Genomic DNA, 25,716 nt, shown 5'->3' with positions numbered 1-25,716 from the left:
CCTTGAGTGACATACCTCGGGCACACACACAGGTACACACGGGACCACACACAGAGTGTCAGCGGCTCCACTAGTGAGAATTCAACTCTTACCCTGCTGCTTCGGTCCACCCACAGCACAAATCCTACATAGCAAGATCTACGTCTTCCCTACCATGCCTAGCCCACTGCGGCTGCCACAGGACCTCAGCAGCCCAAGAACTCTTGGGTGAGGTGCGGGGGGGGGCGTATAGAAAGGGTTTTCTAGGACTTCCCTGGTAAAAGATTGTTTCATAACATCTGCCCTCCTAAGGCTTGGGCAGGATATGCTTCAAAGACCCTGAGCTCCCTGACCTTTAGCACATTTCTTCTATCCCATTCCTGCCCACAAAATAGGCCCCTACAAATATGGCCTCCCTCCGCCACACCCACACCCACCCCCAACCCCCCACCCCCGCCATGGACAGATGCCCATGGTCTGTGTCTGATGCCTGCCTACTACCTGTTCACCATACATCCAGATACCCAGTCCTCCCATCCAGACACCTCATGAACACTGAGGCACATGTCATGGTTAGGTCTGATACCCCAGACCTGTGGCCTAGTGCTCCCTGGCCATTCGAGAAGGAAGCAATCCTAGGCTTCTGGACCCAAGCTACTGCCCTCCCTCCCCTGCAGCAGAGAAATCTAACTTCCCAGCAGTTCTACCCACGGACGGATGCACTACTTGATTATAACAGAGCACCCCACCTATCTCACACCCTCCTGACCTTGGTGGCAGCCACTGCTTTCTTTAAGACCCTGAGGCAGACTTAGGACCTGGAAGGGGCTGGAGGGTGTTCTCTGTGTCTTAGCCTGGCAAAGGCCAACAAAAGCCCATCTGTTCCTTCTTGTCTGCATGGGATGAGTAGAGCTTGCCTTTGTTCTGTTTTGGCACCTGAACCGTTGTTTAGGGGAAGCCCAGGAAAAGTTCATCCAAGGCTCAGGTCTCAAGGGAACAAGATTTGGAACGAGTGAAGAGAACAGAGTGACTCTTCCCGTTAGATCCCACTGTGGCCACAGGCTTCTCTTGCTTTGGTCTGGAGGACAGCTCACCCCAAACATGAATGGAGAGACATCCTAGGGGAGCGGCCAGGTTGCATGTCTCTGTCCAGCCAGAGGCTGGGGCTAACAAAGAGCAAGGCAGAACATTAATACTTTAAGAGGTATTAGAATTTAATGTGTGAGTGAGGCCAGGGGAGTACCGCTGTACAGTACCTCTCTGCAGGACAGATATGTATGTATATAAACTTAGGCAAATTAAATCAGCTGCAGGGCTCTGGGTTATAAAGCTTCTTTTGCAGAAAGCTGCCTAAGTGGGCTCTGACTCTGTTCAAATTCCCCAAGCCCACTCCCCCGCGCCCCACCCCCACCCCCTGCTATCTACTCTGAACGGTTTCTGGATAAAGGGATTATGGTCTAGGCAGCCTAGCAAGAGTTAGTTTACTTTGAGGATCGGGTTCACCTTCCAGAGTTGGAAAGAACAGTTTTATGCAAAGGAAGGCCTTGCTGTTGTCTGGGTGGGAAGTGGCCAGCTTCCTGATTTGTGGCCAGCTGTTCCTGGGAAGGGACCACTATTTAGGGCTGCCGCTTGCATCTGCCTTGTGATTAGCTGGGGACAATCAGCCGCCTCATCTGATTCCGCCTGAAAGAAACAAGGGCCACAGCCTGCAAGAGTGTTGGGCAGTCACACTCCTCCAGGCTAGTGAGTGGCTTCCCCTTCCTCACCCAAGGAGAGCAAGACCCCCTTGCTGAGCAAGCAGCTGCCCCTGCCCCAGGGCTGTGAGGGCAGACCCGGAAGAGCGAAGGGTGGCTTCGGCTGGATTTCCGGTGTCTCAGGAGGCTGAGGCCTTCAGGAAGGAGGAGGGTCGGGGTGGGGGGTGGGGTGGGAACTAAGCCCATAAGTATCTCTTTAATGTTTCCAAATGTATGGTGTAAGAATCAGAATGAACTTAAGCAGGGGCGGCCAAGGCCTGAGGCAGAAGGAACTGAAGATATTCAAAGGGGAAACAACATCTAGGGAGCATCAGGATGGCTAGAGACGCCGTCAAACTAAAGTAATAGGACACATGCTGCCCAGACATTTTCAGGGGCACTTTTTTGGGGGGGGGGTTGTGTCTTGGGGATACCCTTCTGCCTCCCTGAGTTGGGCCAGAGAGTAGGGCTAACCCCTGTGGGTTCCTAATGCTGGAACCATGGGGTCATGCGGCTTCCTTATCTCCATAATGCCATGGAGAAGGGAAAGGGGCCAATGGGCACTGCTTAGTTCTGCAAGGCAGCTTCTCTGCTCCCCATCTGCCTGCACCGCGACAGAAACATACGTAAGGGACTGGTCTCAAACTTGAGGATTAAAGGGCACGTTTCTAGAGTTGGGGGAATCATGCCTCTCCTTCTCCCAGCCCTGAAGCATCCACTTCACACATGGGCAGATCCCTGCTGCTGCCCCGAGCCCAGATAACTCTGGCTGAGGAATGTGGGCCCGGGAGGGACCAGAAAGGTTGGGTGAAGGCGTGAAGGAAGACTTGGACCAGAACCGGGAGAGGACTGTGGATTATAGGATGGGGATCTGGCTCCATCAAGAGGCCAACAGGGGGTTGGCAGTCCCATCAGAGCTTTGCACACCGGGGAAGGCGTGTCGGAGCTTCTCCATAATGTCCTCCAAGCACAGGCTGACATCGTGGCTCTTGGACCCCACATCATCTAAGTTGGAAAAGAGAGATTTGGGGAGAGAACTAGGGATTCCCTGCTGAGGCCAAGGGGCTGAGGCGGGAGGCTGCCCGCTGAAGGACGAAACCCCACAGCGTTTGTGTCTTCCCAGCACAACGCCTAGAACATAGGAGGTGCTCAATATACACGTGTAGAATAAGCAAGCAAACGCTTCAGTCGATAAGCCAGTCATCCCTGACACTAAGCTCAAAGCCACGAGGGGAAACCCATGGTCCAGCCCTAGCAGGACCTTGGGCAGATCTGGGGCAGGATGAAGCCATGGAGGAAGGGGCTGGGAGGGGCCAGGGGGAACTTACCTGCAGCTTCAGTATCTGGAGTGGTCTGTCCCTTCTCCTGGGGGTGACTGCCTTCTGACTGCTGCGGAGAGGAAGCTAGGGACGAGCCTGCAGAACCATTGCCATTTGATTCGGTGGGTGGCTGGCAAGAGGTAAGGCATGACTTAGGTGGCTTTGCTTTTCTGACCTCACTTTAACAGACTCCTGAGCTTAGAAGGGGTTTTAGAGACCTTGTGCCCATCCCTTTGCCCTGGGACTTTAAGAAGTTTTCAGTAGTGCCCCAAACAGTGGCTTCCCCTTTGAAGAAACTTCTTAGAATATTCAGTTACCAGTTACCCTTCTTCCTTCAACATGTGTCAAAGGCTCCCAGTTGCACCTAAAGGTCTCTTGCTGTCCATCTCAGCTATAATTAAGCTATTTAGAAACCGGATCTCCCTGAAAATACAGAGTTGCACACCTGATCCTCAGTTCATGATATATGTTAAGACCTTTAGGAATTCATCTAGAGGCTATCCCTCAGAGGATCTGGGGAAGAGGCATGGGGTGGTATTACTGGTACATATAGTGATTATACAGTTGACCCTTGAAAAATGTGGGGGTTAGGGGCACTGACCCCCCCCGTGCAGTCAAAAATCCACATATAATTTTGACTCCCCCAAAACTTAACTGCTAATAGCCTACCATCGACCAGAAGCCTTACTGGTAACATAAACACTAAACAAACATATAGTTTGTATGCATTATATACTACATTTTTACAATAAAGTCAGCAAAAGAAAAGAAAATATTATTAAGAAAATCATAAGGGGCGCCTGGGTGGCTCAGTCAGTTGAGCGTCTGACTCTTGGTTTTGGCTCAGGTCATGATCTCAAGGTTGTGAGATCAAGCCCCGAGTTGGGCTCTGCGCTTAAGGGTCTCTCTCTCTCCCTCTCCTTCTGCCCCTCTCCCTCACTTTCCCTCTAAAAAAAAAAAAAAAGAAAAAGAAAATCATAAGGAAGGGAAAATACATTTACAGTACTGTACAGTAAAAAATCCGCATATAGGGGCACCTGGGTGGCTCAGTCAGTTAAGCATCTACCTTCAGCTCAGGTCATGATCCTGGGGTCCTGCGATCCAGCCCCACATCCCCACATAGGGCTCCCTGCTCAGCAGGGAGTCTGCTTCTCCCTCTGCCTCTGCCCCTTCCCCCCCCTCGTGCATGCTCACGCAATCTCTTTCTCAAATAAATAAACAAAATCTTTTAAAAATCCACATATAAGTGGACCCACATGGTCCAAACCTGTGTTGTTCAAGGGTCAACTGTAATAGGTAACGTTTACAAAGTATTCCCTACATTCCTGGCATCGTGCTAAATTCTTTAAATACATTATCGCATCTTAGGTTCACAATTCCACGAAGTTGGGATGTTATTATCCCTGTTTTACAGATGAGGGAACTGGGGGTAAGTGAGGCCAAGTAACTTGCCTAACACCTGACAGTCAAGAATTGGCACAGTCACATTGGAACCCAGGGCTGTCCGACTCCAGAGCTACACCATGCCATATATACGACCCCTCAAGGAGGAAAGGGACAAACAGGAACGAAGAGCTCCCTTCCCGGCAAACATGGTTGTCTCCCCCAGCATGTCCAAACCTTCTTCTTTCCAGCAAACATCACGGTAGCGAAATCAATGTTTTGGATGATTCTTTGAGCTTCGTCCTCTCGATACCAGATTCAGATGGGTCGTGGGGAAGTGAGCACTCAGACTTGGCCAAGAGCACACCGGCCCCTTCCCGAGTCCCCTTCCCTAATCGTCGTCAGCCCAGTTCTCTTCAGAAAGTCATCCAACAACAGCCACCGCCAAGGAGCGCTTTCGTTCCTGCCCTTTGCTGCACTCCCCAGCTCCCCACGTCCAGGAGGTGGGGGGGGCAGTCAGCAGCTCTGGTCCTCCCCCCGACTCCAGCCTCACCTGCAGGAGCAGCTCCCTTAAGCGCTGCAGCTGAGACTCCAGTTGCTTGTTGTGGTCCTCGAGGATCTGCATGCGTGTCTCCAGGCGGCTCTTGTGCTGCCGAAGGATCCGGGCCTCGGCCAGGAGCTCCTCGTTGCGATGGTCCTGTGCTACCTCGGCAGAGCCCTCAGCCAGGGTGGGGGTCTCGGCAGCCTCCTCATGCTGCCACTTCAAGCGCTTCAGCTCTCCCTGGAGAATCCTGCCAAGGAGACAGGAGCCAAGACCTATGGCCCTAACAAAGTACTGACTGTCTGGGTCCCAGATGTCCCCTCCTACCTAGTGGTGTGCGGTCCCTTTGCTCTCCCAGCCCCACCCCCACCCCAGCCATGTTCGGGCTCGAATGGCCATATCCATTCTTCTCCAGCACACATGTCATTTACTCTGCCATCCTCGGGCCTCAGCAGAGAGAGCTGACATTTCATCTAACAAAGGTCTCAGGGCTTTGATGTGCTGCTTCAGGGATTAATTCTGACCTTAGAATCAGGCAGAAACATAGTCTGCAAATAAATGAGGCATTAGGGCCACAGGTTCACCTACTCCATGTTTAGATTTTTAGATTCCAGCGGAAGACAAACAAAAGATCACCCATCTTGCCTCTTCTCTCCACCTACCCTCCTCTTTGGCCCCCTTTGAACACCCCTGTGGAGTCATCAGGAAACAGAATCGCTCTCTCACCAGTGCTTCCCCCGGGCCTGCCCACTGCTGATCTAACGCAGTGCTTCTCAAACCATCCGTAGCAGAAAACCAGGGGAGGTGGGGGTTCAATCACTGTGGACCAATAAGTGGTCCAAATGCCTAGGGCCAGCACACAGCTCCCATCACACGTGACTTGCCACACAAGTTCAACAGCACGCAAATGGGTCTATGGCTGATTCCATGAAAAGTCCACTAATTATGTGCCTGGAACACATGGCCATGTCAAATTGCTCTAAAGGTTTCTAGAAGCTGACTTTCTATGTCTGTATTTATCTTGTCTTGAACCAGTTAGCGAACACTTGGCAGACCGGCCCTGTTCTAAGGACTTGCCACTCCAAGTAGCCTGGGGGCCAGCACATGGGCATCCCCTGGGAGCCGGTTAAAAATGCAGAACTCAGGCCCCACCCCAGACCTGTGGATCAAAATCTGCGTTTTACCCAGCTCCCCAAGTGACTTGTATGCACACTAAGGTCCGAGAAGCACTGGTCTGAGGAATCCTTTGGGTTTTATCGAATGCCCCCAAAGTGGCTTGGACCCTTTGACACAGGCCCCTACCAAAACCCGTACTTTATGGAGATTAATGTCATCCTCATAATCTTCACCTTCCCTCTTCCAGTCCTCACATACTCCATGCAATGTCACCCTTCTCTTGTTTTATTACTTTCAGTGAGTGATAAGTGCCTCTTTCCATTTCCAACACTGAAAGTTCCTCGAGGGCAGAGACATGCATTCTCTCTTCTGTATTCTCTGTGTTTGCACTCTCTCCGCTTGCATCTACTGGGTACTTGAAAATATTTGGGTTGGGTTAAAAGGATTCCAATTATGATTAGAATTGCTAGCATTTATTGAACCCTACGATAAGCCAGGTACTGGCTAATGTGTTTATATGCCTGATTTCACTGGAAATTCACAAGTGACCCTAGGAGGTAGATACTATTATCATCATCCTTATTTTATAGATGAGGAAATGGGGGATCACTGAGTAGAAGTCACATAGCTAGGATGTGGAAGTGTCAAGACTCGAAATTAAACTGTCTGACTCTCCCACCCGCACTGATCTGTGCCATCACCGCACCCACCGGTTCTCATCCTCTAAGTGGGCCAGGATCTTCTCTAGCTCCCCCTTGCTTTCTGTGGCCATGCTGCATGGAGCCTGCTGTCCAAAGGCTGGCTCCCGGTCTGTGATGGGGCTGGAGTGCCGCAGCAGGTACTGGTCCTCATCTCTGCGCGGGTGTGGGGAGACAAGAGGAGGTGGCCAGGCAGTGAACCAAGAAACATCTCAGGGCAGGAGTTCTCAGCTCCCAGCTCAGGCCCCAGGAGACATAGGCTGGAAGATTCACTTCTAAGTCACATAGAGAGGGGAAGCCTATATATTCAGGTTTAAGAGGGATAAAGGTGTTTAAAGGTGGCAGAGGTCGTGGTTGAGGGTAGAGGAGGGAGTGTTTTCGGGATGCTGGGGCTTCTGGGTTCTACCTAAAGCCCCCTGGGAAACAATGAGCAAATCACTTCCCGGTGTGTGCTGTTCCCTGACCTCGTCCTCCTTCGCTTCCTCACCTCCCCCCGCCCAGGGGGCTCACTGCCTGTCTAAGTTCCATCGGGGCCAGCCTCATCCATTGGCCAGTAGCTCCTAAGCCCCCTGAGCTTGTCAGGGACCTCCCTAGGGATAAGGGGCCCCTTCTCTGAGCTACAGCACCAAGGAATCCCTCTGGTCACACTTCAGTCAAGTCCCTGGTGTCTCCCCAGGGTGTGGCACTGGACGGGGCTTTGGCACCTTGAGCAGAGATAATGGCTCATTTCTGCAACTTTAGATGAGGGCATATTCTCCTTCCTTCAGAGTTAGGCATGGAAGGACGGGATCTTGCAAGAGGAAGGGACCTGGGCAGACAGCGGCTCAGTCAGTCGATAGAGGGCTTCTATTACTAAACACTGTGCCCAGAAAGCAGCCTTCCTTCCTTGGGGCCTCTGGGACCCTGGCCACCACACATCCCTCTCCCGGAGGATATCTCCTTCCCAAATGGTGGCAGAGGGATCTTAAGGAGAACTCTTTCTGGAAAATACGCAGCTGTGAAAACTTACATGCTGTCATCTGGGGACAGGCTGTCATTAAAGAAGGAACAATTCTGACTTTCCATCTCAGCAAGCCTGAGAAGAAAAAGCAGGAACAGAAGGGAAAGCAGGATGTGGGGGCTTGCTTTCATCTCAAGGACTCTAATCCCACAATAGGATCATTAGCTTTGGGGGGCTGCCCCAACCACCCTGGAGTGTTGGGCCTCGCTGGCTGCCACATACCCCACTATGCACACCCCTCTGGTCTAGACGCCATTCTCTTTGCCCTGACTGAAGACCCCCTCCCCCTTAGACTCTTTAAAATCTCCCTCCCCCGAACCTGGTGGTACCTGCTGGCAAAATGCTCAATGCGGGAGTGTGTGTCGGCGTGTGGCAACATCGGGGAAGAAGCCAGCCTAGAAGAAAGCAGCGGACTCAGAGGACCAAGGAATGGGCAGCTGAGCAGTCCGTTTCCTTATCACCACCCTCCCCCCCCCCCCCCCCCACTAAACTAGGCAGATGGCCAAGAGATGATGGGAACAGGATGCAGGGACTGGATTCTAATCTATTTCTCGGGCCAGCTCCCTAGTCAGGCCCAAGCTGACCCTCCCTGTTGCTAGTGGGGTTTGCCTCGGAATACTCCTCCGCCCCTACACAGTGCATCCCATCCCCAGCTCGGCAGGGCCCACAGCCCCTCTGCTCAGCCCCTGGTACTCACGTCTCACTGTAGTCAGCCTCCAGCACCGACTGCACAGGCAGATAACCTCGCTGAGGGTGTCTGCTGAAGTAATGCTTTGAGCGGAATTTGTTCTTTAAGGTCGTAGCAAAGTCCCTCATGTTCTCACTGGATGTGGTCTAGGGGGAGACAGGGCAGAGGGACTCATCTTAATGGCTTCGGGAGGCTGGGGAAGTGGGGATGCTCCCCTAGAGCAGGGAACATGACCAGTCATCTACTCTTGTTCATGCCCACCACTCTCCACTCCCAGAAAAAGGTCAAGAAGGATATGCTGCCAAACTGTGAACACTGGTTGCTTCTGGGAAGTTGGACTGGAGAGGTGGGGGCGAGGCTGAGGAGAGAGGGGGACTTTCGTTTTTGACTTTATACACCTCTAAGGAATTTGAATTTTTGCAGTAAGCATATATTTGTTAATTTCTAAAGGATCTTTATATAAATCCTAGGGGTGCAGAAGATGAGCAGGAGGTAGAGGATTATCAGTCTACCATCTCAAGCCAGTTTTCTCTGTATGTTTATTTTGAAATGATAATAGAAGAAAAATAAAGGCAAGCCCCCTGCTCCCACTGGGTGACACATCCAGTGAGAACATGAGGGACTTTTTTTTTTTTTTTTTTACCTCCAAGAGACTGATTAATTGATTTGAGCACAAACTTGACTAGCGGGAATGGAAGAAATGACAAAGTAGCCGGTGAAGACTAGGTTGCAGGAATGCTCAAAGCTATAGCCAGGAATCCCCCAAACTGGTGAAACTCTGCCCTTCATAGCTACCTGAGCCCGGGTTGGTCAGCATTCCTGAAATCCACTCACAGAATTTGTCCTCTGCTGTGTTCAGGACCCAAAACTCCAAGCTTAGCTCCCTGAGCGGACTCTACTCCCCAAGCTCTTTTATCCCTTTCTGCCCCACAGATACTCCCAAGTCCCAAGCATATTGCCAGCTCCCCCCAATGTTCTCTCCCACCCCACCTCCCCGCCTTCCAACGCGGTTCCCCATAATCCATCTCTCCAAATCGTCATCTCTTCTCCAATGAAAACCAAGTTAATTTGGGGACCCGGGTAAAGAGCATACTCTTTTTTTTTTTTTTTTTTTTTTTACCTCCAAGAGACTGAGTAATTGATTTGAGCACAAACTTTGGAATTGACTAGGAGGGATGGAAGAAATGACAAAGTAGCAGGTGAAGACCAGGTTGATGGGAGCAATGCAGGAAGCTAGGCAGGAAAAATTAAAGTGAGCAATGGAAGGAAGGCCAGTTGCCTGGAACTGTCTTGCTCTCTCTATTTTTTTTTTCCTGAGACTTTGCTCTGCAGGAAAATAGTAAATGCCTTTTAAATGGCCATGAGTGTCCTGGGCTGCTATAGCCAGGAATCCCCCAAACTGGTGAATCACCAGGACTGCTGGGAGAATGCTCCCCAAAGGAGAACAGAATATAGCTAGTCCATGCTCGGCCAAGCGGATCAAGGGCCTAGAAGCTGACTGCTGCCTCCCCGTCCTGCTCCGCCCAGAGGCTCCGTACCGGTGTGTAATACTCCATGATGGGGTAGTGAAGCTTGTTGCCTTTGCTGGCCCTGCCTGTCAGGAAGCAGGTCTGGCAGATGTCCACGTTAAATTGTTTCAGACTCCGGTACCTTGGGGAGAGGAGAGGTGGTAGGACAGAGAATCCAGCGGACCGTAGTGACCTCCCCATTTCCCTAACTTCCAGATATACACATACGTTAGAAGGGGGCGAGGCATGGAGTCATAATGGGCTCAACCTCCCATACGTAACAGTGGCTGCATCCTCACTAGATGACTAGCCTTATTCTTTTTTTTTCTTTCTTTCTTTTACATTTTTTAAAAGATTTTATTTATTTATTTGACACAGAGAGAGAGAGAGCACAAGCAGGGGGAGCGGCAGGCAAGGGAGAAGCCAGCTCCCCGCTGAGCAAGGAGCCCGTGCGGGGCCCGATCCCAGGACCCTGGGATCATGATCCGAGCCAAAGACAGACGTTTAACCGACTGAGCCACCCAGGCGCCCCGCAAATAGCTTTCTAAACGAAGATGTCTCCGAAGGGTCCCATCTCACAGGTAACACCATCTACGTTGGAGAAGTTACACTTCCAATACGAAGGCTCTTATTCTACCAGCCTTGGGCAAGTTGGCTAAGTTATTTCCAAAACTTGTTTATAATAATAACTCGGAGTGCCTGGGTGGCTCAGTCAGTTAAGCGTCCGACTCTTGATTTTGACTCAGGTCAGGATCTCGGGGTTGTGAGATTGAGCCCCGAGTCAGGCTCCGCTCTGGGCTCCGCTCAGGCGTCAGCCTGCTTAAAGATTCTCTCTCTCCCTCTCCCTCTCCCTCTGCCCCGCCCCCGCCACTGCTCATGTTCTCTCTCTCTAAAAAAAATAATAATAAATAAGTATAATAATAATTCTATTATTACTGAATATTGACTAGCCCTTCAGATCCAGGTCCAAAGCCTGGCTGAACTGCCCAGACCTAGTAGTACAGAAAGGTGAAATGCCTAGACTTACGGAAGTCAGAGGAGCCAACATCTAGTCCTGGATCTACACTCACCAACTGTGTGAACTTGGGCAAGTCACATGCCACCTGCGTGCCTCATTTGCTTATAAAAAGCAGGGCCTTTAGGGGCGCCTGGGTGGCTCAGTCGTTAAGCGCCTGCCTTTGGCTCAGGTCATGATCCCAGGGTCCTGGGATCGAGCCCCACATCGGGCTCCCTGCTCCACGGGAAGCCTGCTTCTCCCTCTCCCACTCCCCCTGCTTGTGTTCCCTCTCTCACTGTGTCTCTCTCTGTCAAATAAATAAATAAAATCTTAAAAAAAAAAAAAAGCGGGGCCTTTGTAAAGAGAGTGCCTTCATGCTTTCAAAAGTTGAAAACTTGAGCATTTTATGATGAAAGCCAAATTCAGGGTAGTGGGAGGAGAAGGGGGATGTAACCAGGGAAACTTTAAATGTATTGCGATCGTGCTTTCTTTCTTCGCCTTGGTGGTGGGTGCACAATTCTGCGGGCTAGAGCTGGCTCAAACCAGCTCATGAGAGCCAGTTGTTAAAATTTCAGGGATTTTTTCCAAGCCAGTTGTTAAATACAACCATTACAAAAAATATATATAAACTCACAATTAAGTAAATGATATTAAAAACAAAGGTAACAATTACTCAGAACTCATCACCTCCTGATTATTTTTCTATTATCTATGCTCTTGAGGTTCAGTCTATCGTATCTGTAATGTGGAAATGCTGTCAACAGTATACAACCAGGGACGATGCCTGGGTGGCTCAGTCGGTTAAGCATTTGCCTTCAGCTCAGGTCATGATCTCAGGGTCCTGGGATGGAGTCCCACATCAGGCTCCTTGCTCAGCAGGGAGTCTGCTTCTCCCTCTGCCTGCTTCTCCCCTGCTTGTGCTCACTCCCTCTCTCTCTCTCACTCTCTCTCTGACAAATAATAAATAAAATCTTTAAAAAATAGTATCCAACCAATGCATCTCTTCTCAACCTCTTGTGGGTAGCTGGACATCAGCCACGGTGAGAGTATTTACGTCATGGAAATTAGCAAATACTACAAATCAGGTTTGGGTTTCTGTTTGTTTCTCTTGCTTTCTGGGGAGTCCCTTGTGAACCATTTGCCAGCATATCATTTGGTACAGAAGTGTTCTTATATGTCAGGATGCTGGGGCTTCTGGGTTCTACTTAACGTTCCCTGGGACACAATGAACAAACTACTTCCCTCTCTGTGCTGTTTCCCCACCCCCACCCCACCCCCTTTTCACTTTTCTATACATTCTTGGTAGGTCTGGACTACTTTGTAATATAGACGAAAAGAAAAGAAAGTATTTCACCATTGCCGATTTTTTTAAAACGTCGAACATTCTGCAGTGGAAAGGATTAAAACAACATAGAACAGTGTGCTGTAGATGAGCTGTAATTATATAATTACGGAATACGTTGTTTCATAATATGTGCTTCTATATGTAACGTGGCCCCTTTATTATTATCAGTCCAGCAGGTGTTGCCTTCCTTACCTGAAGCCCTTGATGGGGCACTGCCTACAGATAGAGCACTTGGTCTGATGCTTCACTTGCTCAGCAATGGTGACCCGATGCAGAACAGCTAGCCACACCATGGACTGGGGCTCCAAGTTGACCCACTCGAGGAACTGTGAAGCTTCAATGACTGGCTTCCCAGTGCTCTAGGGAAACAAGAAACCCAATGACAATGACTGAGGCCCTTGTCCCCAGATTGGCAGCCTGCAGAGGGGCAGGAGAGCCAGCAAGACCTGGGCTGGCCTATGGCCTATTCTACAGAGGTGTCCACCTTCTGCTAGTTGAGCTGGCATCACTCCCCGCCCCCGCAGGACTCTGGCCTTAAAAGCCCAGAGAACCTTCTGCTTTGTTATTCCATCTGAGCAAACTCCCGTACATCTGAGTAGTTCAGATCGGAAACCTCACTCTTAGTTCTCCCTCCCTTCCTCCCACCCTCCCTCTCATCATCCTTCCCCAGTTCCATACTCACAAAACGGAAGCAACTACGGACACTGGGCTCCACATTGCTGCCCCCAAAGGCTGCCACTTCCCCCAGCTGACGGGGCACCTGAATGGCCTCGTGAAGCAGGACGCCGAGGTGGCGCTGGTCACACTGGCTGCCTGAGTTGGCTACTTGGCTGAAGAGGTCTGTGGGCCACACCATAAGTCATGGCCCACCCCGAAGCAGGAATGGCCAGAGAATGGTGTAAGGAGAAGGAGCAGAAAAGGAAGACAGGGAAAGAGCACATCGACTTAGCTAATGACTTTCGAAACTGGAATACTTAAAGGTCCATCCCTGACCTTCTAGAAGCCCATGAGTTCTAAAAAGAGCATTCTCTGAGTTCAGAGAGAAAAAGACAGAGAGAGAGGGAGAGAGAGGGCACATCAGAAACAGAGGGAGAGAGAGAGAGATGTAGACAGAGAGCAGGCTGCATGTGAGACCAATGCCAGACACAGATATGACACTGCTGGGAAAACAGACTCAAGAAGCAAGATGAAGGGGCATGGGGTTTAGGGGTGCCTGAACATGAGTCCCCTCCTGCTCATGTAGCTCACGGAGCCTGACACTGCAGTAAGCTCTCAACTCTCCACTCAAATGGAAAGAAACACTGGCACGGATAATCCGCAGACAGGAGATGATCATCTAAGAATTACCTCTAAGTGATTGTGGAATAGACTATGGTACTTATATTTGAATCGGGGCTCTATCTGCCCTGTGCGAACTACCCCCATCTTACCCCAACCTTAGAAAAGCTCCTTCAAAGGTTCTTGTCTGTTTCATACATCGCCTATGGCTTAGAAAATACTCAGAAGTAGAAGGCAGATGGCCTGAGTTTTAGTTCTGGATCCATTACTGACTAGCTTGGAGGACCTTGGGTAAGTGAGGAACCTCTCTCTGCTGCAGTTCCCTTACTTGTAAACTTAGGAGAAATAATCCCTGCCCAGTCCTTCTCAAAGGGATGTTGGGAGAAATCAATAATATCATTGCTATGACCTTGCTTTGCTCTGTCTCCTTCCCTGCAAAGCTTTCCCAGACCCCTGTCATCCCTCTTCTGTGATCTGATATAGCACATACCCTTTGCCATTCAGATTATTCTAATTAGCACTTTCAAAAATGCTTTCTGTGGACTTCCATCACCACCTCTGGACCGTCAACAACTTGAGCAGGGACCGTGTCTACTTGCACCTTGTACTCACCGCACTTAGCACAGAAAAGCACAAAATGCTGTAGAGAAGATGGAGGATGGAGGGAAAAGCAAAGGTACTAGAAACCAGAGAGGTTAAAAACTACAGGCGTACCTACTATTCACCTCCCAATAATAATCCCGATGGGGATTAGTGTGCGCCCCCTGCCCGCCCCGTGCAATCACATGGGAAGTCTCCAGTAGAATGTGTGACATGGCTTGAGCTTCAGACTGGGAGAGGGCTAAGCCCGATAGGCCACAGGAGAAGGGCACTAGGAAGTCGGACCCTTGGATACCCCAGGATGCCAACTCAGAACTTGGTCAACTAATTACATTAGATAAGAAGAAGCCAACCCCCTTGGAGTGACACTGGAAATAGTAACAGGCCTTAGACCCATCTTAGCCTTTGGCTGTTGTGCGTTCTTTGCATAGCCTGGACCACCATTATAATGTAGCCCGAGTTGTACTCTGCTGACTAGTCATAAGACCTACCTTCTGCTTATTTTCACCCTTCCTCCTCCCACTACACCTCTCCCTCCACCCAACTCCACTCCAGACTTTGGAGCTGTACTCACACTGCAATTTTTCCTTCACTTCTGTGCCACACAGGCATGCAATGCCGGTCTTAAAGGACAATGCCCGCATCTTCCCACTGCGACCACTAGGTTTAAGAGAAGAGACTGAGAACATGACTATACGGAACGAGTTAACATCTTGGCATTAATTCCCCTCACAGAGTTGATCCCAGCAGGGCTCTGTGCCAGCCATGCCCCAAGCTGAACTAAGTCTGAGTCCACTGTGGGAGCAAGCCCTTCTCACCATGCCCACTTCTGATGTCCCATTGGATTTCATCCTGGAGGCTTCCAGGGGTACAAGCCCTCACCTATCAAAAACATTGAGGAGCCAGTTGAGGCTCATGTCCACACAGAGTGGCACGTTGACCAGGATGCCTCTTTCTTCCTCCAGCCGTTCATATAAGGCCGTCAGGCAGTGAATGACCTCTACCACATCCATCACATGCTCACTGGCCTGCAGATCATGCTCATTGAAGATCTCCAGGGCTGTGGTTAAAGTTACCAGGTCCACTGGGAAGGAAAAGAGACAGGGGGAAAGGATAGCCAAAAGTAGAACTCCAAGACTAGTCAAGGAGTTAACACACCACCATCACCAAATTTGACTCCATCTCCAGACCCACCATTTTTAAGTAGGATACAAGATTGCCCTTCACCAAGACCCTTATCCCAAAGAGGGGGATGGCAGCGAAAGGCCCCCTAAATTAACCTAAAATGTGTATATACCCCTACATTCTTTGACATCAGTTTCAAGAAGATGGTAGGAGGTGAGTAAATTCACCTCCTTTGTTGTATGAACTCCTAAGGGGTCAAGTCCCATTTCCAGGCGCCTTCCATTGTCCCCAAACCCCAGACTTGTTTCCAAATAACCATAATCCTCCTCCTCCTTGTCCCTTCCCTGCCCAACATGGAGAGTCAAGCAACTATTTTGTGGCCAGAAGTATCCCAGTCCAAGGTTTGGAGCCATCAGGGGTGCCTGGAAAGAGCAGGTACCCACAGCCAGCATCTCCCAGCCTTTGGAGAATTCCCACCAAGCCAATCAACACCCCGGGCCTGAGGTGGGATAAAAATGGAGAACAGGAAACAGATGAGGAAGAGTGGGAGTGGGGGTGAAGGTCATGGAGAGATGTGAGGGGAAACTTACAACGCAGTGCCTTCTGGACTCTGCGTAGCTTCATGGCAGTGCGGTAAGCTGAAAACTTAATGTTGTTCAGATCAGCTGCAAAGAATGGAAAGAGCCACACTCAGATCGGGGAAATGCACATTAAAACCACCAGAAGATACCATATCACACCCACCAGCTTGGCAAGAGATTAAATTCTGACAATAGCAGGTGTCAGAAAAGACGTGGATAAATGAGGAGGGCTGGTGGAAGCATGAACTGATACAATCACCTCAGAAAACAACTTGGCATTACCTCTTAAAATTGAACAGTCATGTATCCTGCAACCTGCTGGCTGTGTATCCCTACAGCAGTGATTTTCAAACATTTATTGACTAAGACACATGGTAAGAAATTCATTTGGCATCACGGTCCAATATGGACACCCATGTGTGCATGTATAAATAACTGAACGAAACATTTCAGGAAACAGTGCCTTGCTAGATTTGGTAAAGTAAAAACATAACAAATACCGAGCAAATAGGACTCTTGCTAAGGATCTGTTGCACTTTCAAATTTCCTAGTCTATTCACGATGCACTGAAATGATGTTAGACCTGTAGACTGAAAGACATGCACAGAACGTGTCTTCAAGAGCTCTTTAACAGCACTGTCCTTTATGAGTTCCAAATGATAAACAACCCAAAAGTCCATCAACAGTAGACTGGATGAAGAAACTGTGGTATATATAATGGAACATTCTATGGCAGGGAGAATGAATGAACAATATTTACATGCATCAACATGGACAATATTTGCAACCTAATGATGACTCTCTCTTAGTAGCCAACACTAAGGCACATGAAAGTCACACTCATCATAGCCTGGACAGTGTCTTTCAAAGCAGAGCTTGTTCACATCTCTAAGCTTAAGACCCTAATGTGATAGTAAAATGGTCCAGGAGGAATGTAGAGCCTCTAGTTGAGGGTGGGGGTGCAGAGGGGAAAGGAAGGAAGGCTGCTGGAGAAACGAGAAGGCACTCACTTCTGCCCCCACCTGCTTGTTGAATGGATTTCCCTTCTGTTCTTATAGGAAAAAGACAGCTGTATAGATCTCCACCCTATACAGGAATCCCGAATTCTTACCCAGGGTTTGGTATAATTCTGTCATCTTGGGATGGTCCCAGCAAGTGGTCTGAGCCTGGTGGCTACAAACAGAAGCATCAATAATACCAGGGTCCATGCCACCCCCCCACGCCCCCACACACATGTGTGCATCACTCAGTGATAGGTTGGATGCAAGGAGCTTCAGGATCCCAGGGTGAACCATGAAGATCCCAAAGCACAAGCGTTCACCTTTACCCAGGTAGAATCTTGAGCTCTTGAGATGAGTAGGAGGAAAAACTGGACTGGATGGAGGAATTCCAACAGATAAGGAGGGACAGGGAGAAAAAAAGACAGGCAAGGGAGGGGGGGTGGGCAGGTGAATGACCCGCTTCTAATTCAGATGGTCACTCACTTGATGTAGTAGGGAACTTTATTGGGTGAAATTGCTCTTTCCCAGGGAACCTGCACAGAGGCTGATAAAAGAGAAGAGAGAGAAAGAAGTTGGCCACTTATGCTCTTCAGACCCCTGGGGACTCCCCTGCTCTATCCTCCTGAGCAGGCGGTCAAGCCCAAAAGGGGATTCCTGACTCGCCCTGCCAGCTCTTAACAGCCCCTGAAGGTGGGACAAAAACTGATGAACGCACTTCTCTCCCTGATGTTAGGGCAAGGGAAGAAGAAATTGTCACTGATACCCTCATGTTTCAGCCACCCTGACGAACTCTTCCTTGAGCAGCCTGCCATTTCTACCCTTTCGGCTGTTGTGGATATGAAGGGGACCCTCAAACCCCTTCCCCCACAAGGTCAAGCTTCTCGGTCCTGTGGGGCAATAGGGGATGGTATTGCCCATTTCTCTCTGGTGAGGAATTCTGGAAAAGGATGCCCTTCTCTGCTCCATGTCTTTATCTTCCAGATGTTTGAGGAGAGGCTTCGTGACTTGGCCAACCTCACCGCAGTTTCCCTGGGTATAAGAGCCCACGGGAGGTACAGCTACATGCCAGTGATCATAAGAGCAAGAGTTCTACCCGCCATTAATGTTTATTGAGTTCCTACTATGAGCCAGAGACTCTGCTAAGTGCTTTGTGTACATAGCTGATTTTCATATCCGGACATTCTCACCATCTCCACTGCCGCCACCCCGACTTGGGTCACCATAATCCCTCACCTGGATGATTACAATATGCTCCCTAACAGGTCTTCCTGCTCCCGCTCTTGCCCCCCAACACTCTGACTCTGTCAGCTCGTGTCATCTTTCTGCCCAAACCCCTCCAAAGGCTCTCCATTCCATTTAGAGTTAAATCCCAAGGTCTGACCATGCCCTACAAGGGTCCTCGGTGCTCTGGTCTCCTACCCTTTGATCTCCCATTTTCTCCTCTCCTTCTTACTTGTACACTAGCCTCCTTCTTGTTCCTCAGGCATGCCCCTGCCTTAAGGTCCTAGAAGCTGCTGTTCCCTCTGCCTGGTGTGCTCTGACCTCAGCTATCCACGGGGCTCATGGCCTCATCTCCTTGAGGGTGCTACTCAATTGCCCTGCTCTCAGTGAGGTCTTTCCTGACCATCCTATTGAAAATTGCAATGCCTCCCTCATCAAGTCCAGCACTGCCTTTTCATGCTTTCCCTGCTTTACCTTCTACCACAGCACTGGTCACCAGTTTACCTTATATATATTGTACTTATTTGTTTACGTTCTGGCTTCCCCTACTAGTGGATAAGCTCAGCAAGTCTAAAGACTTTTGTCTGTTTCATTCACTGAGGCGGCTTCAGTGCCTGAAACACTACTGGGCCCACATCAGATCCTCAATCAGTGTTGAAAAAATGAAGCTATTTGACTTCCGTAACCCTGTGAGTTAGGTAGTATTTTCTCCTCTTTTTACATATGGGGAAGATTGATGGCCAGAAAGGTTAAGCTATTTTTTTCAAGCTTGCCCAACTATGAAGTCAAGGAGCAGTGACTCAGACCCTGGCCTCTCCGACGTGAGAGCCTGTCCTTTCAACCGCTGCTTTATCCTTACTGCTTCTTGGATGCCATGATATCCTGGGCTCCCACCAGGTCCCCAAGGGACGAGAGCAGACTCTCTTGGAAGGTATCTGAGGTTCTGCTAAGTGAAGTCTAGTTTGTCTCACGTACAGGACAGGAAGTGTTGTGACCCAGGCCCGAAGTCCCGGTGGGCATCCTGGAGCTGCTTAAGCCTCTCACCAACTGACACCTGTGGAAAGAGGCAGAAAGTCAGTGAATTCATTCCAGATATTTAGTGTGGGATTTCCAGGTGCCTCTGGAAATCTTTGTGAAGTCCTTTACAGGCTAGCTCCTCCCACAGCTGCCCAACTCCTAGCCCTTCCACATCACTCCCAAGGGTCAGAGAAAAGCATCCTTAATTCCAGGCCATAGTCACTCTTCATCTGCCCCTGTCCACCCTGAATGCCTACATTTAGACAGGTCCCTCTCAGATCTTCATTTTTCAATTACTCCCTGCAGCCTAGAGGTTGAGAAGACTGTTCCCTGGCCTGAAATTCTCTGCTATTCTTTTCCCATGTAGGTCCCACTTTAATGCCCCTTCACTTTCTTTTGGCCTGAAGATTTCCCCCAAGCCTAGTTATATCAAAGCTCTTCCCTATGGCTCACTCCAGGCTTCTCTTCTACCTGTAGCTGTTTCCACCGGACATTGATCTGCTCCAGGGCTCGGGAATTCTCCATTGACAAGTGTACATCAGAAATGGCGAGTTGGTGGGCCAGATCATTCACCAATTTCACTCCATCTTTCATGGGGGAGAACTCTTCTTTGAACAGCTACAGAACCAGAACCCAAGTCCCACAGCAAACAGAGAGTGGGAAAGAGGAACCATTAGTCATTCACCTCAACTCCTCCCTCTTCACGACCAAGAGCACGACACAGGTGCTTGCTATTAAGCCATTTGGATTCAGGTGTGGGGGGCCACTGTCCTTATTCTCTTCCTTTCCCACTCTCAGAAAACGCCAGGGGAAGAGAAGACAGTGGGAGGACAGAGGAGACTCCAGCTAAACCAGCTGTCAAAGCCAGCACATAAACTGGGAAAGCTCAGTTACAGTCTGGGCCAACAGTGAAGCTTCAGTAGCAGGGACTGGGAGGAGTGTCAGGTCTCAGGGTGGGCCATAGCCAGGTTAGGTGCCTGCATACCTTAATAGCCTGGATGTGCTCAGGGAGTGAATCAATGAAGAGATCCCCAATGGGCTCCCATGTGGCTCGGACTCCCTCAGCCTGGGTCAGAGTATTGCTTAATTCCTCCATTGCCCCTTGGATCTCCAACAGCTGCTCCAGAGTGCGCTCAATATGGCGGTGCTGGTCCACACAGCGGGCTGTCAGCTTCTCCCATAGTTCACTGGCCACTGTTGCCTGCTTCCACACAAAGCGGCTAAGGTTCTGGATCCGCTGTCTGGGAGAGGTATCTGTAAGAGCAAGCAGGAAGCCAGGTCAGGCCAACCTGGCAGGGGCAGCCCAGGGAAAGACAGGGACAAAGATAGACCTTTGTAAAATGTGTGTGTGTGTGTGTGTGTGTTTAGCACTATGCGATTTATCACACGTGTAGGTTCATGGATCCCCCACCACAGTCAAGAGACCATATTGTTACTTTTGCCCTACTATGAGGATTTCCTCATATTCTCAAAAAATGGGCAAGGTAAAGTATTTTAAGAGGTGCCGTGAGGTAAATCATCCAGAGTCCTATTCACATGACGCTAGAGCACTATTTTGCTTTAGTGTCTGCTGCCCACTTCCATCCAAAGGAAGGAGGCATTTTATGCCCAGGAGAGGTTAGCATAACTTGCCTAGCTTTTCCACCGAGGCACCTAAATTGGGGGTTTCTTCTTCCTCCCCCAGATTTCCCCTCAGGAGTAGATTCAGACCCCCAAAACTCCAGGCTGGTCCTATCTGAGGCCCACTGGGCAGTAAATTGACTACTGGCCTCCTACTGAGGGGCTGAAAGTAAACTGAGCGAGTCAACAGCTTTACCAAAGGGCTCAATTAACAAAGGGTCCTTCCAGGCTATTCATAGCCAGTCTTGAAAGGCAAAGACTTCCTGGAGGAGAGGACCTGCTGAGCTACCTCTCAGACCGAATCACCATGAATCCCCCGATGTTACCTTATTTGAACCTAAACCTAGAGTGGCCTACTTCTACTGAGGAAAGGGACCAGAGGTCACCAGGGTCAGTAGCAAAGACCCATGATAAATTTTTCTCCTAGCTTTTTAGATTTTAGAAAGATTTTTTTTTTTAATTGATCAGAGCATCACTGCATGTCTCTCTATGTTGGAATGAAGCAGTACGTTTTTAAAGGACATACTACTACTACTTTTATTCACTGAGTCAGCTCAATGTGTTCGAGCCTTTTGTGTTTTTTCCTTTTTATGTCTCATTAGAAGGCCACACATGATGCCCCACAGAGCCACATACAGCTTTGGGCCACACGTTGATCTCCCCTACTTCCAGGTTCTGTTCTCTTTGCTTTTGCCTGCAATGTGAATCTTGCTTCTTCCCAACTTTGGACCCCTAAGAGAAAATTAGCCTCCTAGATAACAGCTGAGAAAATGAGTTTGGGGAAGGCAGGAAGGTGTTTAGCAGTTCATAGCTAAGAAGAAAGCAAAAGAGAGGAAGACCACCCACCTTTGCTCTCAGACCGAGGTTCCTCTAATTCCTCAAATGGGTGCTGGGACAGGAAGGCCTGAGCTGACTCCAGCACAGAGTAGATATAGGGGCCCCGAGACTTGACATCTTCCATAAAGGCCTATGAAGTTTAGCAACATGGTCAGCAGGGAAGTAAAATCTTTCAATTGCTTTAAATTCCACTCTGCAATTGACAACCTTTCTTTTCGGTGCAACTTGATCCTTAAGCATTATCATGTATCTTTGGGCTACCCAAACAGAAAGGGGTGCAGTCCTCCCTATAGCCAGAAGAATGACTCTGACACTGGGACGTCTATTTAGTATGAAATGGGTCTGTTTATGCCACAAGGTAGAGAGAAATGTGGACATTTGGGGTGGGAATCTTGGTTCTCTGGAAGACCCAGAAAGTCCCCTGTAAGGGGCTTAGAGAAATCAAAACCAGATAAGCAGGATTTATATTATAATTTTTTTAAAGATTTTATTTATTTGTTTGACAGAGAGAGAGAGCACAAGCAGAGGGAGAGGCAGAGGGAGAGGGAGAAGCAGACTCCCCGTTGAGCAGGGAGCCCGACATGGGGCTCAACCCCAGGACCCCAGGATCATGACCTGAGCTGAAGGCAGATACTTAACCGACTGAGCCACCCAGGCACCCCTATATTATAATTTTAATTAATTTTTTTTGAAATATAGAGAAGAGTACACAAATCAAAAGCATACAGCTTGGGGAATTTCCATAAACTGCTTCCATATCTGTAATCAGTACTGAGATCAAGAAACAGAACTCTACCAGCATCCCAGAAGGCACACTCAATGACCCCTTCTGGCCACTATCTCATCCTTCCCCTTTAGGTAACCACTGTCCTGACTTGTAATACCACTGATTAGTTTGGTCCTTTTTGAAATTCATATAAATGGTATTATACATTACAGTACTCTTTTTGTATCTGTTTTTTTTTTTTTTCACTAAACATACTTTGTTTTTTTAAAGATTTTATTTATTTATTTGACAGAGAGAGACACAGCGAGAGAGGGAACACAAGCAAGGGGAGTGGGAAAGGGAGAAGCAGGCTTCCCACCGAGCAGGGAGCCCGATGCGGGGCTCGATCCCAGGACCCCGGGATCATGACCTGAGCCGAAGGCAGACGCTTAATGACTGAGCCACCCAGGCGCCCCTAAACATACTGTTTTTAAGAGTCATCTATGCTGTGGCATGGAGTTATAGTTTATTTTCTTGCTGTACTGTATTCCGTTCTGTATCCACCTTTTAAATTGAGATATAATCGAATATACAATTGTATAAATTTAAGGTATACAACATATTGATTTGATACATTTCTATTGCAATATGGTTGCCATTGTCCCCTTAGCTACACCTCTGTTGTATCACGTAAGTATTTCTTCTAGTGCATTCTGTATTCATTCTTAAGAAATATCTGTTGTTAGTTTCTGATTATAAGAGGTAATATATGTCACAGAAATCTTAGAAATTTCAGAAAAGTATGAAGAAGAAAATTAAAAAGAACTCTAATTTCATCACCTAGCATTAACCATTGTGAACTTTTTGATATAGTTCCTTCTTATGTTTTTGTATATGTGTATACGTGCACACACATCTATGTAGATTTTTGTACAATTGAGATCCACCTGGATATAGCTCTGTATCCTATGTTTATGTTTTTTTCACTTAACATTATAGTATGCTCATTTTCCCACGTTCCCACTGAAAATCAGGGCAGGATTTTAAAGGGAGGCCAATTTCTGACGAAAGGGCTAAGGAGAAAAGGTTTGACTTACTCTGGTGGATTTTTATCCAAAAACCAGTAAAACTGGATCCAGCCTTCGTTACTTCAGGTGTCTAAGCAGAGGCTAGGTGCCCATCTGTCAGAATCCAGCAAAAAAGATCCCTTCCCAGCTGAGAGGCTACACACGGCAGCCTCTGTAACTCAAACCTACCGCATGTGTCTCCTTCTCCTGTTGCACCAGGGCCACGTCCCCTTGCAAGGGCAGCTGAGCTGACAATTCTTCATCTTTTTGGCTGAGCCAGTCAATAATCTCTTGGAGAGGAAGCTGAAGCTTTCCACTGTGGTCTGAGAAGGCCTCTAGGCGAGCGCTGCACACAAGGTGTAAGACCAGTGATTTTCAATCTTCTTCTCTTTTTTTTTAAGTGGCAAAACATCTTTTCCCCCAAATACTTACGTGTTACTTTAATGCATAAAACAGATTAAAGAGGAGCTGCTCTGGTTGAAGTGGGAGGAGGCCCAGAGCCCTCCCTCCTCCTCACCCACAGAGGTTCCTAAGGCACCTTCACATGGAGTGCAGTACTAAAAACCAATGGGTAGGTCCATGAGCGGGAAGCATCAGTTAATTCAGTTGCATGCCCAGCATCAGGCTGGGAAGGGGAGGAAACTGAGCAAGGGCATTAGGGGAGACAGCTGTCTGGTTGCCGTTTTGCCTTGGAGGAACTCAAATCATGCCAAATTACTCACCAACAGAGGCTTCTCAGAGCCTGCCCTCTGAGCAGAAAAGGATACAGTAAGTAGAAAGGCTAAGTCAGGTGACTGAATGCGGGCACTCACATGTGTGAGGACGCACACAAATACACGCAGCCCAAGGGTCCCAAAAGATGACAGCACCATAGGCTAGAGATTTGACATATGGAAGGAGAAAAATGCGCACACTATAATCATCTCAGTATGCCTCCCTCCACAAATGAAACGTGAGCTGAGGACCAAGCGGTAGGAAGCTGGAGGCCAGCCTAGGTACAGCCATCAAGCCCATTCCCCGTAGCTGACAATAATAACTATTCATTGCCTCCCTACTACCTGGGCTAAGCCCTTACCTAAATGATTGCTTCCACTAATTCTCAGAGCAGCAACCTTATGAAGTAGGGAGGTTAAGTAATTGGCCCAAGGTCACACAGTTAAATAACTGGTAGAGCTATGATTTGAACTCTGGTTTATTTACTCCAGAGCCTGCATTCTTTCAACTTCTCTATGCCACCTCATTCCAGCCAAAGCCTACCAACAGGCAGGAGTTTGGGCTTTGATAATAGGGAGTGGAGAGGAAAAGTGTGAGGGGTAGGTTATGTAGAAGGGGAGGGAGAAGAGGGACAACTGATATAGGAATTGCTTTCATGCTCTTACTGATTTGCCCTCAGTTTGGGGAGGAATAGGTGGGCTGATAACCAATGGATGGGAGTAGAAGGCATAAAAGGACAGGAAAGAGAGCAGATAAGATCTACTGAGATGGAGGGCAATTACGAGAGGAAGAGGAGGAGGGAGTAGTCATATCCTTCATTTATACATCAGTGCTTTTAAGTTCAGAAAGCATTTTCCTATCTTATAAGAATCCTCACAACAGCACTGTGAGGTAGTTAGGACAGTTCCTTCACTTGTTTTTTTTCTTAAAAAAAAAAAGAAAGAAAACAAAAGTGAAATTCAGATAGCTCAAACCATGTATCCAAGGTGACACAACTACTTAAAATCCAAGGCTCAAATCTAAGTCTCCTGACTTCCGACCCAGGGTCCTTTCCAAAGTCCAGAGAAGGAAAGGGAGAAGTGGATGATGAGGCTGACGAGAGGGTGACACACAGGCTGAGAGGAGAATGACAAGTTGCAGCAGCAAAAGGAGCCCAACACTGTCCCAGCCAATTGCCTAAGGCTCCTGTTTCTAGGGGCCAGGCCTTACCGGAGGTTGTGAGACTTCTTTTTGATTTCATTCCAACACAGATTCATGGCTGGTGGTTCTAAGGGTCCAGCGGCACCAACAGACCCGTTGAAGAGCTTTGGGCTTAGGCAGGAACCCCCAGCACCATCCTGAGGAGGCGCAGGGGCGGTAGCAGCAGCTCTAACCTGGACAGAAACATAGACATCCTGCGATCCCCGGAGTGTGTCACACCGTGGTCTGCTCCAAGCCAAGGACGGGACAAATGTGAACAGGGGGAGAGAAAGGCTTGTCCCAGGGTGTGTTGGGGGGGGGGGCAGGGTGAGATAAAGGAAGATTCTGTGGCTCTTTTCATTGCAAGGTCCTCTCTTGGCCCAGGTCAGTGACTGAACTGCTCACTATTATCATTATTACTCTTATTACTGTAAGTTCTGCCAAGACTACTTACTGCCCGGAT

General features: G+C 48.8%; 1 protein-coding gene across 1 annotated transcript in view; it reads right to left on the bottom strand.

Moving 5' to 3' along the window:
- Window positions 1-450: 450 nt before the first annotated feature.
- The window catches only part of DRP2 (dystrophin related protein 2), a 41,479-nt gene continuing 16,213 nt past the window's right edge, over window positions 451-25,716 (bottom strand). The window contains exons 4-24 of the mRNA XM_064574346.1: window positions 25,284-25,447; window positions 23,550-23,706; window positions 21,597-21,717; window positions 20,116-20,384; window positions 19,602-19,748; window positions 19,089-19,167; window positions 17,376-17,436; window positions 17,003-17,064; window positions 15,901-15,975; window positions 15,068-15,269; window positions 14,760-14,845; window positions 12,990-13,147; window positions 12,500-12,666; window positions 9,996-10,107; window positions 8,467-8,603; window positions 8,099-8,164; window positions 7,779-7,844; window positions 6,782-6,925; window positions 4,968-5,205; window positions 3,041-3,161; window positions 451-2,717 (exon numbers count right to left, since the gene is read on the bottom strand). Of these exons, the coding sequence (XP_064430416.1) occupies window positions 2,593-2,717; window positions 3,041-3,161; window positions 4,968-5,205; window positions 6,782-6,925; window positions 7,779-7,844; window positions 8,099-8,164; window positions 8,467-8,603; window positions 9,996-10,107; window positions 12,500-12,666; window positions 12,990-13,147; window positions 14,760-14,845; window positions 15,068-15,269; window positions 15,901-15,975; window positions 17,003-17,064; window positions 17,376-17,436; window positions 19,089-19,167; window positions 19,602-19,748; window positions 20,116-20,384; window positions 21,597-21,717; window positions 23,550-23,706; window positions 25,284-25,447 (2,757 nt within the window). The 3' untranslated portion in view covers window positions 451-2,592. The remainder of the gene's footprint in view (window positions 2,718-3,040; window positions 3,162-4,967; window positions 5,206-6,781; window positions 6,926-7,778; window positions 7,845-8,098; window positions 8,165-8,466; window positions 8,604-9,995; window positions 10,108-12,499; window positions 12,667-12,989; window positions 13,148-14,759; window positions 14,846-15,067; window positions 15,270-15,900; window positions 15,976-17,002; window positions 17,065-17,375; window positions 17,437-19,088; window positions 19,168-19,601; window positions 19,749-20,115; window positions 20,385-21,596; window positions 21,718-23,549; window positions 23,707-25,283; window positions 25,448-25,716) is intronic.

This window comes from Mirounga angustirostris, unplaced genomic scaffold, assembly GCF_029215605.1.
Source record: "Mirounga angustirostris isolate CCGP_5_RB_7025 unplaced genomic scaffold, mMirAng1.0.hap1 SCAF_11, whole genome shotgun sequence".
In the NCBI taxonomy this organism is placed as follows: Eukaryota; Metazoa; Chordata; class Mammalia; order Carnivora; family Phocidae; genus Mirounga; species Mirounga angustirostris.
The sequence above is the reverse complement of the archived record's forward strand: the minus strand, read 5'-3'. Positions and strand labels throughout refer to the sequence as shown.